This window comes from Hyperolius riggenbachi, chromosome 5 (genome assembly GCF_040937935.1).
Source record: "Hyperolius riggenbachi isolate aHypRig1 chromosome 5, aHypRig1.pri, whole genome shotgun sequence".
Lineage (NCBI taxonomy): Eukaryota > Metazoa > Chordata > Amphibia > Anura > Hyperoliidae > Hyperolius > Hyperolius riggenbachi.
The window spans coordinates 393,110,402-393,126,060 of NC_090650.1; the positions used below are offsets into that span (position 1 = coordinate 393,110,402).

At 42.5% G+C, this 15,659-nt stretch overlaps 1 protein-coding gene across 1 annotated transcript in view; it reads left to right on the forward strand.

Moving 5' to 3' along the window:
• The window catches only part of FZD6 (frizzled class receptor 6), a 118,240-nt gene that overhangs the window by 63,237 nt on the left and 39,344 nt on the right, over positions 1-15,659 (forward strand). The window contains exon 3 of the mRNA XM_068237765.1: positions 12,255-12,451. Within this exon, the coding sequence (XP_068093866.1) occupies positions 12,255-12,451 (197 nt within the window). The remainder of the gene's footprint in view (positions 1-12,254; positions 12,452-15,659) is intronic.

Below are 15,659 nucleotides of genomic sequence, written 5' to 3' on the forward strand. Positions count from 1 at the left end.
TGTCATTTTTCTCATATTATGAGTCACATATGATATGATACTGTACACTCGCATATACTGTTAAAACTTGCCCAGAATAATCTGAAGCGCTTTTTTTTCCATTTGTTTTGTTAGGTCGTAGCATTGTGATGCGCTCCAGGCCTGTCTTTGCCTGCTTTATGGGGACTGTGTTTTTTCCTACATGTCACAGTCTCCTTGGGGATCACGTTACGATTTTTTTAAATTGTATTTTTTACATTCTTTCTCTATTTTATTTATATACCAATACCACATCCACATTTGCCATTCTTTTACTGTTTTTTTCCACTTGCTCTTGTGCTTGCTTGCTTTCTTTTGAATTTGTTCTTATGTTTTTATGACATTTTCTTTACTCTTTATTTTTTTATTTTATTTATACATTCCGGCCCATAGGCAATTCATTTTTTTTCTCCTGAGTTTTCTCCAAGGAGATTGTTTTTCATCTTCTTTTTAAAATAACTTTTCATCACTTTGCAGTTGAAAAAGTACTGAAAAGTAGGTGAAAAGTACTATCAAAATTATATTGAGTATTTTCTTGCTTGCTGGTGGTTAAACCACTTAAGGACCTAGGCCTTAAACCCCCCTAAAGACCAGGCCTTTTTTTGCTGCACTGGGCTGTGCAGGCTTTTCAGCCTCCTGCACAGCCCAGCTAAGGAGCATGGCGATTGGACTCCCCTCCTATTTAAGGACATGCTGCTGAAGGTGTCCAATCGCTGCTGCACATCATTTTTTTAATTTCTTTCTTTTGCCTTATAGAGGCTCTCTCTCGCTCCGTCCCCCTCCCTCTCCTTCCTACCTCACCTCCGTCTGCAGGATTGAACAGGACGGCGATCCGTCTTGTTCTCCGCCTCTCATAGGCATCAGCCTATGAGAGGACGGCGATCCCCGGCCAATCAGAGGCCGGGGATCGCCAATCTCGTACAGCGCTGCCGGGGAACACAGTGCTGTACGGATGTAAACAAAGGGGATTTCTTTCCCCTTTTGTTTACAAACAGCCTGTTAGCCGCGATTGGCAGCTAGCAGGCTAATCACGGAGCTGAGCTCCGTGGACCGGCAGGAAGGATCGCGCATGCGCACGGCCGTTCCCAGGGAAACCACAGCTCCAGGACTTGACGCCAATTGGCGTTAGGCGGTCCTGGAGCTGCCGCCGCGGTCACGCCCGTTGGCGTGACGTGGTTGTTAGGTAGTTAAAAGCCATTTTATTACCCATGTTAAATTGGGAATCTGACCTAGGCATGACCCTCTCACTAAAACAATGGTCAAATTGTTGCATAACACTTACAAAAGGAAGTAGCTATTACTCCCATATAGAAACCAATCTTAGAATTTTCATCGCACTTATCAAGTCCCAGACAAGATCCACGGATTTGAACCCTCTAAATCAGAACTTTGCTTCCGAAATTGTGGTAGCCTAGGCCACTTCGCCCATACTTGGTGGTTCTGCCCAGTTGCTCGTGGCTTCTGGCCTCAAACTTCAGCTCTTATAAACTCTGCACTAGAGAAGTCCCTACCCCCTGATCCGCTCTTTCTTCTGTTAGGCCATAAACCTAAAGGTTGGAAATACTCCCACCATCGACTGGCTCAACATATAGCCAAGGCCGCCAGAATACATCTAGCTAGACAGTGGCTCCAACCAACTCTTTCCTTGGCTCAGACTAAGGAAATTGTCAATGACATACTTAGAAATGAATGCCTTATTATAATTGTTAATGATACTACAATACTTTTTACAAACACCTGGCAGCCTTGGCTATCCTTAGCCAAATCCAAAATATTAGACCTGTTGCGTTATCTGTGTTAATTTCACTACCCTGTAACTATATACAAGAATCTATAGGCCACTCGGTTAGTGTAACCATACATTTTCGGAAATACCATTAGACTCTAATCTGATTTTGCTCTTTCTGAACCCATCTGTTTGGCATGTCAATTTTGTTCAACTGATCCGTATGCTTATCTTGCACCTGGTCCCACAGGGACAAATGTAATGCATGTTGCATATCGTTACCTGTTAACATTTCAATAAAATACTTTGAAACTAAAAGGCATTTTATTGACAAATCACCTAGGAGAAAAATCTCACGAGAGAAAGTTGATTGCATGTTGGCCTCCATCTCTTTTAAGGTGGCCACACACGATACAATAAAATGATCCGATTTTACAGTAATTTAATAAAAACGATCGGATCTCCAGAAAAAATCGTAAGCTTTTTTTTCATTCGACTGAAAAATCCGATCGGATTTCCCGTTTTCTTCGATTTTTATCGATCCGGAATACCAGATATTTTTCTTCAATATTTCTAAAGATTGTATGGTGTGTGTTAGATTACCAATTTATTAATATACACACCCTAGCAATTTTGTCAGAGTATCCAATCATTTTTATGATGAATGGGGGAAAAAATTGAACACAGGTGTGTGGTACATTGGTCATATTTTTGAAATGTTACAATCAGTCAGAAAAATGTATTGCAATTCTTAAATTGAACAGATATTTAAAAAAATTGTATAGTGTGTGGCCACCTTTATACTCCCCTTTTATCCTCACTGATGTGCATGTTTATGTGTTGATTTTTTACAGTACACTTTTTAGTACTTTTTCAATTGCAGAGTGCTAAAAAGGTTGTTTTTTATAACTGAAGATTCAAAATTATCTCCTAGGAGAATAAAGGGCATGAAATTAAGGCAATGAAATTAACTTCATCTTCTCTTTAAAATTACTTTTCAGCACTTTGCAATTGAAAAAAGGTACCAAAAAGCAGGCAAAAAAAAGTAATGTCAGTTTTATTTTCTTATTTGCTGGTGATTTAAATGGCATTTTAATGACAAGGTATGAACATATCACACAAAACTCAGGAGAATACGTTAATTGCATATGTACAGGCCCTTGTTGTTTAAATTTTCTCCTCGGTGATATTTTAATAACTTTTCTCAAGTTTTCTACCAGAAGAATATTTTTGTCTTATATACAAAATACATTTTCAGCACCTTATAACTGAGAAAGTACTAAAATAAAGGCAAGTGTTAAACTTCTTTAGAGTATTGCCTTGCTTGTTGGGGGCTTCACATATATTTTATTAATAAGGTGTGAAAATATATACTATGAGAAAACTTAGGCGAAAAGTTTATTGAATAGGGCCCATAGGTTATTCAATTCACTTTTTGTCCTAGGTTTTCTCCTAGGAGATCATTTGTCATCTTCTGTTTGAAATAACTTGTATCTTTGTTAAAAAATACTTATATAGACAATAGAAAATAATGTATGATTTGTAGCAATTATCATTTAAAGATGAACTCTAGTGACATATAGTACAATACAGTGAATTATTCAGGCTACCCACTTGTATGCTAATTATCCTGGTTTCAGCATCGGAAACACTTCCTGTATCTATATATTGCTGTAGCCCCGCCCTCCCAGTGATGATTAGCTTAGTCTCTTTAGCTATGCAGAATTCTTCTCCCAGAGCATTCTGGGAGACCAAGTGTTATTTCTGCTGACCTCGGAACACACAGCATGCATTCTGCATGGATGCACCTGCCAGCAGTAAAGATGTCACCACCTGTGATAAATTTAAAAATGTAAATCAGGGTGAGGAAAGATTTTACAATGGGCAAACACTGACTAAATAATTTATAAAGTAATACTGTTTTAAAAAAAAAGCTATTTATTCATGATGTTATATTCAGTACAATCCCTCTTTAATAATACATGAATACATCAATAATAGCCGTAATTATAACAATAATACTAGGATAGTACCGTAATTAACTGCAAATAATAGTTGATGATGATGATGATAATAATATGTGTTAGCTGTTCTTTCTTTCAATAGTTTTTGTCATGTCAAAATTAAAAAACAATTTATTTTTTTTTATTTTGCTTTTTATGTATTGAATTAGATATTTGGTGCGAAATGAAAACCCTCTCTTTCCTTGAAATGATTATAAACGCGTTTATGCCAAGTAAACTATACAACAGCTATAATCGGATAAAGTATATAACTGCTATACACACAAAATGGCCCAGTGCTGAGAGGTGTTTTCTAATAGAAGTGATTAAATTATTTTTTTTTTTTTTCACAAAAAAAGTCTGAAACAATCATGTTAATGTTTTCTACCACAATTTATCTAAATAAGGTTTTTCAGTTCTTTTGTCCAATAAAATAATCACAATGAATTCATCATTCTTAATTTATCAGTTGCGTTCTTGCCTACATCTTTTTTTTATTTTTTATTTTTTAATCATAAGATAACATATGAATCATGTGGCCACTGTTTTTCAATCACTTACGGTATCTGCATTGCTATTACACTTCTTCAGATGTTTTGCGTATAGTTTTTCTTTCTTTCTTTTTTTTTTTTTTTCCACGCCTGACCTCCTGTAGCACGTTGGTGAAATGGAAGAAAATTGGCGTGTAACACCCAGTAATTACAGCAACTGATATGACAGTTCTGCACTCCGGGGGATTGGGAAGAACTCGCATAGTGGATTAAGTAAATCTATATCCAATGCTTTAAAGAGACTCCGTAACAAAAATTGCATCCTGTTTTTTATCATCCTACAAGTTCCAAAAGCTATTCTAATGTGTTCTGGCTTACTGCAGCACTTTCTACTGTCACAGTCTCTGTAATAAATCAATGTATCTTTCCCCTGTCAGACTTGTCAGCCTGTGTCTGGAAGGCTGCCAAGTTCTTCAGTGTTGTGGTTCTGCTATGAACTCCCCCTTCCAGGCCCCTCTATGCACACTGCCTGTGTATTATTTAGATTAGGGCAGCTTCTCTCTTCTCTTTTACAGGCTGGATAAATCCTCCTCTGAGCTGGCTGGGCTTTCACATACTGAAGAATTACAGACAAGGGCAAAGCTGTTTGCAGGAAGAAATGAGCAGCCTGAAACTTCAGTGCATGAGAACTGTAGGGGGAAAGAAACACACAAATGATCTCTTGAGATTAAAAAGGAAGGGTGTATACAGCCTGCTTGTGTATGGATGTATTTTCTATGTGTGGACATACTGTACATCAACCTACTTCCTGTTTTGGTGGCCATTTTGTTTGTTTATAAACAAACTTTTTAAAACTGTTTTTAACCACTTTTAAGGCGGCGAGGAGCGGCGAAATTGTGTCAGAGGGTAATAGGAGATGTCCCCTAACGCACTGGTATGTTTACTTTTGTGCGATTTTAACAATACAGATTCTCTTTAAAGTGTACCTGAGGCTGGATAAAATAACAGATACTTACCTAAGTAGAAGCTTCCCACGTCCTGCTAGAGACCACGATTACTGCGCGCGCATGGAGCCCTGGAACATATGCGACAAGAGCTTGCTGGATCTGTTATCGTGGCCGGGGCTCACCGAAATGTGCAAGTGTGGCCTCCCTGGCCACGCCCCATTAAATGTTAGATGCATTTATACTTTACCGGTCTCTCCGCCTCCCAAGGGTCCACCGCTGTGTCTGCTCTGTACTTCTTCATTGGCACCCCACTTGGTTCTCTTATAGCACGTGGGGTGCGTGTCATGTTCTTAGTTTGTGATTATCGTGCGGCTTTACCGCCATGCACCCGATCGTGCATGTTGGTCCGAGATTTCCCAGCACATCTGATTGATTACATTCGACCAATTCCAGCCCCAAATTGGATGAAAGGGATCGGGCATGCTCTTGGCAGCATCGATTTTCATCCGATTCGATAATTATTGAGCCAGATGTTTAATTAGCCGCCAATTCGACAGATGTATGGTAAACTTTAAACTGCTTTGAAATTTTAGCCAATAAAGTACCTGTACGCTATTCCTGTTAATAAAACATTTGTTTAATAAAGAATAATTAAGAACCAACTAATTCTTGATGTATTTGGGTCAATTTCCTTTGGAATCTGTGTCATTCTTGACTATTTCTTGTTATATGGGATTAGTGATATACTAGTCCTCTAACACCAACACCTATTGAGCACGCTTTTTGTCTGGCAACCGCCCCCAGCTAGGAGTAGGTGAAAAAGTACTATCAAAAGTATTCGGAGTATTTTCTTGCTAGCTGGTAGCTTACACACTAGCCGAATGGTTACCAGGGTAAAAATATCAGACACTATGTCTAAAAAGACAAACCCTATAGGTATAAATAGGAGGTTAAATAGACTCCAAAATAAAAACACCAAGTGGTGCTAAAAAATGGGTCACCCTGCGGTGCGGGGCCCAAACGGTGTGTACCCTATTAGCGTAGCAGGGGCGCAATCATGCCAATATAGAGGGTCTTTGCTGATCCCCCCCGTTAAAAGAAAGCGGGGTGTAGCTATCTCATAGATGGCTGGTGCTTACACACTGGATATCGCAGTGCAGGATATGGGATATCACCCCTGGCCAACTGTGCATCAATAGTGGCCAGCGGGGTACCCAGAGTACTGCCGGCACTGCCAATCCCAGAGTGGGGCAGTAATGGAGGGTACAAAGTGCACAGTGCTATACAAATGTGAATCACCCTAATATGAACATATTTCACCCTAACAGGCTTCCTCAGAAGGTGCTATACAATATATACAATGCTATACACAATATATACAAAGAACCCCCAATCACAGCCCCAGTAGCTTAAGTCAAAGCTACCTGTGTACTGACAAGCCACTGCTTAAATACCTGGTCCAGCAGGAAATGGGTCACACCCGGTGGGTGGGAAGGGGGTAGCCACACCCGGTGGGTGGAAAGGGGGTAGCCACTCCCTCCTAAACAACTCCCCCAAAGGTGTAATGGAGGCCAGCCCTCATCTGCGTAATAGGCCAAATGGCACATCCTGCAGCAGCCCACTGTAGTTATCTGGCCAATTTGTATCCTGGCCGAGCCATGCAATAGATGTACAGTGGCTGTAAATGTGTATAGCTGGTAGCTTAAAAGGCATTATATTAATACGATGTGAAAATATCAGCTAGGGGAAAACATGGAGGAAAAAGTATATTGGGTGGGGCCCAATATACCGGTATTTTCCTTTAGTAATTTCCAAACCAACTTGGATCACATCTATCCAAATATGCATTAAACGTCCAATATTTAAATGACAGGGGTTTGCGCTGTTCAAATTTGAGGCTTACCTAGAGAAAATACGGGAGTTTGACATCTGTGTTGAAGAGGGAGAAATAAAAATATGATCAATATGTTCTAATGAGAACTAAATAAGCCCCCAAAAATTAAAGAAACTGCACAGGGCTGTGAAGTCGGTATGAAAATCCTCCGACTCTGACTCCTCAGTTTAGGAAACCTCCGACTCCAGGTACCCAAAATTGCTCTGTCTGCTTGACTCTGACTCATTAGTCTAATACTTACCAGGGCTGTAGAGTTGGTACAAAAATCATCTGACTCCAAACTCCAGGTACCCAAACATTGCTCTGACTCCACAGCTCTGACCCTTCATGTTACCAGCAAAGGATGTACATTTCCTATATATATATATATATATATATATATATATATATATATTTCTGTCTGGACTTCAGCAAGCACTGGTTACACTGCAAAGCTTCATATCAGACTGTGAAGTGTGGAACAGCCAATCCATCTCCATTTCGAAGGTGTTTGCCATGTGTGCGGATTAGTGGCAGGAGAGCTCAATCATGAGCTATTATCACACACAGGCCCAGGTCACCATTGTCACTAGGAATATTTCTTTTTCAGGACTCTTTACAGTAAAATGTTTTAGAACAGACTGAAATGATAACATGTTTGAGTTTGTGGATGCAGCGATGTTACTTAGAGGGGGGAATCACAGAAACTGAGGTTAGCTATGTTCACACTCCAGGATCATAAATGTCAAACTCTGGCCCACAGAGCCATCACATTTAGCCCCAAGTTGTTTCCCCACATTATCTGGATAATGGGCATAAGGTGTTAGAGCATGTTTTGGCTTTTTTACTGCTGTCTCGTGTCCTCGTCTACGAGAATTTCCTTCACTTCCTGTCTAGACAGGAAGTTGGAAAGTCTCTCCCAAGAGTGACAGACAGCAACAAACAAAATATTTCTTTTGAGTGTGGGAAAAGTAAGACTCTGACCAGTTTTTACTCATTTCCTGTCCCCGGGAATACCAGCTCTCATATTAAATGTTATATATTAAAGCCACAATGCACTGTGGAAGTCCCCGGGGACAGCATGGCCCTTGCACAATTCACTTTTTCTCCTACGTTTTCTCATAGTTGATATTTTCACACCTCAATAAAATGCCTTTTAAGCCACCAGCAAGCAACAAAATGGAATAATTTTGACAGGACTACTTTTTGGTACTTTTTCAGTTATAATATTGAATAATAATCGTATCAGCTGGCTGTGTTCTGTACTGAGCTGTATTTATCTACATTTGCAGAGACTGCTGTACATTGCAGACCTGTTGGAAGCTTCCGGTATACATGCTGCCCCCCCCCCCCCCCCCCCCCGAGGTATCCATGGGAGGGAAATACCTTCCCCCTATACTCTATAGGGGCAGTGTGTGTGTATTCCCCTCTACCCTTTTGCTGCGTGTTTATTGATGTAGTTCCACATCAGAAGTCAGTGTGACCTATGAATGACTCGTGTGTTCAGCCACTTGGATTCATTTTCAGCTCCAATAAAGCTGGTTTTTGTGAGTCTTGGTGGCCTCTGTTTTTTCTTCATGTTTCACAGATGAAAAGCACAGGAGGAAATCTGAGCATCAGTGTTTTCATTCATAGTGAGCCCTATTGATATTCCTCCCTCAGACATCAGAAGGGGGGGCAGCCGAGCTTACTCTATCTGACCTGCCTCAGGGGCATTCACACTGGCGCGGTGCAGCATTTTACCGCAGGCTAATGGTAGGGCAATGAAAGTCTATGAGGTACTTCACATTGCGTGTGCTGCGCCAGAAGTAGTTTATCTAACTCAAGTGCATACCTATGTTACCATGTGCGGCGGACCGAAAGTCATATAAGTCTATAGTGACGCGTGTTTTTTAAAATCACCATCGCAAGTTTTATGCGCCTCACATGCACAGAAGCGTATTTTAGCAGTACACTTCAGCGCATCTCATTGATTCGGCCACAGGTCCCCGGACCACACCGATACTGCCAATATGTAGTGTGAAACCGATCTGAGGTACAGCTTCCTGTGAGGCACCTAGACACAACAGTGCTGGGACTGGCTCAGCACCCTGTGACGGACCTACATCCATCAGTGCTGGGACTCCCTCAACACCCACTGAGGGACCTACATCCAGAAGTGCTGGGACTCCCTCAACACCCACTGAGGGACCTACATCCAGCAGTGCTGGGACTCCCTCAACACCCACTGAGGGACCTACATCCAGCAGTGCTGGGACTGGCTCAGCACCCTGTGACGGATCTACATCCAGCAGTGCTGGGACTCCCTCAACACCCACTGAGGGACCTACATCCAGCAGTGCTGGGACTGGCTCAGCGCCCACTGAGGGACCTACATCCAGCAGTGCTGGGACTCCCTCAACACCCACTGAGGGACCTACATCCAGCAGTGCTGGGACTGGCTCAGCACCCTGTGACGGATCTACATCCAGCAGTGCTGGGACTCCCTCAACACCCACTGAGAGACCTACATCCAGCAGTGCTGGGACTGGCTCAGCGCCCACTGAGGGACCTACATCCAGAAGTGCTGGGACTCCCTCAACACCCACTGAGGGACCTACATCCAGCAGTGCTGGGACTCCCTCAACACCCACTGAGGGACCTTCATCCAGCAGTGCTGGGACTGGCTCAGCGCCCAGTGAGGGACCTACATCCAGCAGTGCTGGGACTGGCTCAGCGCCCACTGAGGGACCTACATCCAGCAGTGCTGGGACTGGCTCAGCGCCCAGTGAGGGACCTACATCCAGCAGTGCTGGGACTGGCTCAGCACCCAGTGAGGGATCTACACACTCTATTTTGGAAATGTATTAGTGTTTGGATGAAAGGAAAAGATGCAGCCTTAAAATGAATCTTATGCACTCCGTGTAGCCTCAGGTTTATAACAGATGTCATGCACACAGGCATATGGCACCCATATGGGCAACTCGTTATATATTCTACAATATTTGTTAGGAATGGGTGCGTCATCATCACCATAAACCTGAATAACTCAAGCACCCTAAATTGTCTGTCTGGTATTAAATCAGTTAAGACTTTCCATCTTTACCAGGGCTACATCAAGTCATAGCTATAAAAGTGGGAGGATCTTTTATAATATAACGAACGTGTAACCAATGATATAGGACGATATGGGCACAGCCCCATTGGATTTAATGCCACAAAACCATAGCATGAGAGAAAGATTTTACATTTGCCAGTAGACATAAGGGGCCCATACACGGCTCGATTTCATCATTCGATCGATTCTATACAATCAATTGATCGATCAAAATCGATTCTTCAAATCGATCGATCGATTTGTGGCCGATTTCGATGGATTTAATCTGACAGGATGGAAGATCTAGGTTGATCTGCTGCTGGTAGCAGATCCATGGCCCATAGAGTTGCATTGGATCTAATGGTCCAATAATGCATTTAGATCGATTTCCAATAGATTTAATTCTGAAATCTACTGGAAATCTGTTCCTAGTATGTGGCACACATCAGATTCCTGTCAGATTCGATTTGACAGACATCTGACAGAAATCTATCTGATGGTCGAATCTGCTGCAAATCTATAAGTGTATGGCCACCTTTACTGCTGGTCCAGGACCAATTAGGGTATTATTATTATTATTATTATTACCATTATATAAATGCATAACATTTTCCATTGCAGGTTATAGAGTTTATATAAATGCATAACATTTTCCATTGCAGGTTATAGAGTGCATTGAACAATATATGTCACTAATAATGATTCAGTAGAGCTCACAATCTATTGTCCCTACCAAAGTCATATGTCCTTACCATATTCTAGGGCCAATCTGAGGGCAAGCCAATTTGCCTACCAGTATCATTTTGAAATGGGAGAGGAAAACCCATGTAAACACAGGGAGGACATACAAACTCCAAGCAGGTAGTTATGAGTTCACCTTGAGGCTGGAGATTATTGGAGACCTCAAGAGATACCATCACAATCAAGGCCATAGACTTTGCATCTTCAGTCTGCAGATAGTAGGCCAAAAATAACCTTAAAGAGACTCCGTAACAAAAATTGCATCCAGTTTTTTATCATCCTACAAGTTCCAAAAGCTATTCTAGTGTGTCCTGGCTTACTGCAGCACGTTCTACTATCACCATCTCTGTAATAAATCAACTTATCTCTCTCTTGTCAGACTTGTCAGGCCTGTGTCTGGAAGGCTGCCAAGTTCTTCAGTGTTGTGGTTCTGCTCTGAACTCCCCCATCCAGGCCCCTCTCTGCACACTGCCTGTGTGATATTTAGATTAGTGCAGCTTCTCTCTGTTCTATTATCTTTTACAAGCTGGATAAATCCTCCTCTGAGCTGGCTGGGCTTTCACATACTGAGGAATTACATACAGGCACAGCTGTCTGCACTCTGCAGGAAGAAATAGCCTGACACTTCAGTGGAAGATAGCTGCAGGGGGAAAGAAACACACAAATGATCTCTTGAGATTCAAAAGGATGGCTGTATACAGCCTGCTTGTGTATGGATGTATTTTCTATGTGTGGACATACTGTACATCAATCTACTTCCTGTTTTGGTGGCCATTTTGTTTGTTTATAAACAAACTTTTTAAAACTGTTTTTAACCACTTTTAATGCGGCGAGGAGCATCGAAATTGTGACAGAGGGTAATAGGAGATGTCCCCTAACGCACTGGTATGTTTACTTTTGTGCGATTTTAACAATACAGATTCTCTTTAATCTGGTTTACCATCTGAAGACTTTTCCATAGACACTGCAGAGCAATGTCAGTTAATAGTAAGCCTGGTAGGTCTTTTCCACCAACAAACTTCTACTAGCATTGTGCTGGAGTGAAGGGAAGTGTAGTTTTTTTCCATCAGCAGGTGCCAGAGGATAAGCATTTTACCAGCAAGCATCCCCCTCAGAACTTGCAGCTTTGGTCAAGTGTCTGAGGAGTGCTTCATGGTATGGTCCAGAAGAATACACTTCTCTCATCTGTGATGCTCTAACGGTGGCTCTGATTACAGACAGAGAGCTAAGATTTTTAAAATGAGGTCCATATCCGCATCCTACATGTTTTTTGTTACATGTGGAAAATATCCCTTATCAAGATAGTGAAAAGACGGAATAAGTTTGCCGGTGTAATATTTAGAGTAATCTCAAATCTCTGTACGTTTTTGTCTCTGCAGCCTTTTCTTCCTCTGCTGAATCTGCACTGCTCCCCAGAGGTACAGAACTTCCTGTGTATGGCCTTTGTCCCGGCCTGCACTGAACCCAGGAACATCGTGCTGCCCTGCAGGGAGATGTGTGAGACCGTCTACTCTGACTGCAAGCACCTGGTGGACACCTTTGGCATCACCTGGCCAGCAGAACTGGAGTGTAACAGGTGGGTGGCATTTCAACCATGCATGGAATGCTCATTTGGGACGAGATGACACCGGCATGCTGGATCCTTAGCAATGTCTGACGCCTGATTGAATTGTTTTCTCATTCACCCCATCATCCCTCCTCCGCTAGGCTAGTGACATGTCTTTGTGTTGGCCCCAAACTGTTGCCTGGGGTAGGAGTCACACTCTGAAGGCAACTGAAAGTGTGTATGTAGACTAATAGATCTTCAACGGACCTGGAGATCTGCAATGACCAGCTCAGTGGAAAAACCAAGCCTGTTTGGCTCTGTGATAGCGCACAGGCACGAGACGACCTGCACGTTGGGGCCGCGCCGGTTCATGGACGGGAGCGTGGCCACGCATTCTTTGACAAGGCACTTGGTGATTGGAGAAGGGGATGAGGAAATTAGTCCTGTCACTTTGGCGCTACCTGAGCACTGTGTAGCACCTGATTTGTGCGCCACCATAGACTGTAATGTTAAAGGACATCCGAGGTGAAAATAGACTGATGAGAAAAACAATTGTATCTGTCTTCCTTCTCCTAAAAATGCCTTTTTTTAGATATCCCACAGTTTTATTTTATATTTAAATCTAGTTTTTAAGTTTTTACTGTTTCATTGTCTCTGGTCAATGACACCTTCACTGAAGTATGCTACAGCTTAAATCTATGAATTATTGACCCTTTTTATCTCTTTCCTGCTCTCAGAAGCTATTTACTGCCAGGAAAGTGTTTTATGGTTGTAATTACTTATCAGTGAGGGTTATGCTACAGTCCGACCCAGTGCCGACCCGGACAGAAACTGTCATTTGCATATCTGATGTTTAACTCTTTCAGGCAGAAAAAAAAAGCCTAGTTATTTGTGTGCTTGGCACTGCACATACAAATGACTATCTCATCATGTCACATGTCACCTCTGTTGTCCTTTAATTATGGCTAGAGTGACACAAGGGGGAGTTCTGTTAAATCACTGTAATTCCAAATTAAAGGTCCAAAAAGACAAATTAGATTATCAATATGGGAATATATTTGTTATATTCCCCTAGATTACCTAGTGCAGGGAGAGCTGTCTCTCGGCTTCTCCCTGTGCGCAAATAAACACAGCCGGAAACATACGTACACTGGGAAAAGATCCAGAGGCATGCACCACTCTTTCTGGAACAACGGAAGGCATGCACCGCTCTCTATGGAACAACGGAAGGCATGCACGGCTCTCTATGGAACAACGGGAGGCATGCGCTGCTCTCTATGGAACAACGGGATGCATGCGCTGCTCTTTATTGAACGGGAGGCATGCGCCCCTCTCTATGGAACAATGGGAGGCATCCGCTGCTCTCTACTTACCTCAAGAGGAGGAAGCCTCTGGATCCAAATGAGGCTTCCCCGCCCTCCTTCCAGCGATGTCAGCCACTGAAGATCTGCCGAGAAGCTTGTCAGGTGTCATAACAATCCTGTGAGAACCTCGCACAGGCACAGTATTGGCTTTCCTTCAGGCTCAGGCAGAAATAGCCGACCTCGATCAGATCAGCTATGCTGAGCAGACGTGTGGTGTCTGTGCCTGCACAGTATAGCAGATCCGATCAGGCTCAGCTATTTCTGCCTGAGCCCAAACGAAAGCTGTTATTGCAGCTGTGCGAGACTCTCTCACAGGATTGTTATGATCCTGGAGTGCGGTAGGATTTTTGGCAGCTACACTCCTTTAGACAGCATACATAAAAATAACATCTGAAAAAAGTAAAATAATACTTTTAGGCCCAGTTCACATCTGCATTTTTTGGGAAGCCAGCCGTACGGATCCGGCCATCAGGATCAGGTAAAAACTCAGTTTTTACAGCCAGTGTGCTGTAAACTGTCAGTTCACTATTTGTTCCTATGTAGCTTCCGTTTACGTTCCGCTGGGCACAACGGTCCGGGAAAATTAGGTCCTGCAGCATTCTTTTGTCCGTTGAGCGGAACGGACCACAGAACAGTACGGCCGGTTCCGTTGGCAAAAGCTAATGTGAACCGAGCCTCATTCCTTTATTTTCATTAGAATACTAATATTTATCACATGTTTTATGTAATTGGTATTACATTTTTTAATTTGGTTCCACTTTAAGCCAAAGCTCTGTGTCAGAGCAGCAAGTATCAGCGGGTGTAATCGCCAATAGTTCAGGTTTAAAACTCCAGCCCACCAACATCATCTCCCCCAAGACCACCACGGCAATTTCTATTAGAAGTGTTCATACGCTCTGTGGCCACCTCCACCTGCATGGCCTCGGCCCACCCCCAGCTCAGCAGCCGCTTATTAAGCCGCAGGTGCCAAGCTAGTGGCAGGCCAAGGCGACACTGGTGGGGGTGGCCACGGAACACTTTAGACAAAAAATGCTATGACGATTTCGCTGAAAATGTGTGTGGGGGGGTGGGGGGGGGGGGGGGGGAGTTTCAGACCTCTAATGATTTGCGGGTGCGGCCTCTCGCACACTACATGAGATTCCGATTTGCAATTTTGATGCAATTTTACATTCGATTCTGATTTGCGATTTTTAATCTGCCTTTTTTCTGCATTTTTCTTCTTGTGTTGATAGCATCCAGGGAAAATGAGAATCAGAAATCGGATTTGCAATTTGCAGTGTGCAAGAGGCCTGACAGCTTTGACACGATTTACAATATAGCTTTCCAAAACAACAACCTTCGTCCCCTTTTAGGCAATAGCATTTTTTGCTTGTTTTCGTTTCCAGACAGTTTGTCTCCTGTCCACTTTTCACCGTAGTTTTTCCCTCTCATAAATAATCTTTTGAAAAACCAAAGGCCTTGTTTTCATAAATAGATAGCAGAAATTAAGCCTTTGCCTTCTGCTGCACATCTGTGCAATTGGAGGTTGATGTCAGATTTTACATAGAACAGAAGCAGGCTTTAATGTGAAACACAAGTCTAAACATATGTTGTTCGGTTCAGACTCAACCGCTATCAAAAGAAACTGAGACAACTCTGCCTGGCACTCATTTTACTTTATTTCTGCTATTTATTTTGGGTTGCTGCTTTAAAGGGACTCCGAGCAGTGCAGAAACTATGGAAAGATGCATATCATTTTAAAGCTCTCTTTCTCCTCTTTCCAATGATATATAAACCACCGCCCTACGCCTTTTAATTTTTGCTATTTTCGCGATCGAAATTGCAGCGGACGCGACTTCGATCGCGAAAATAGAGAAAACTAAAAGACGTAGGGT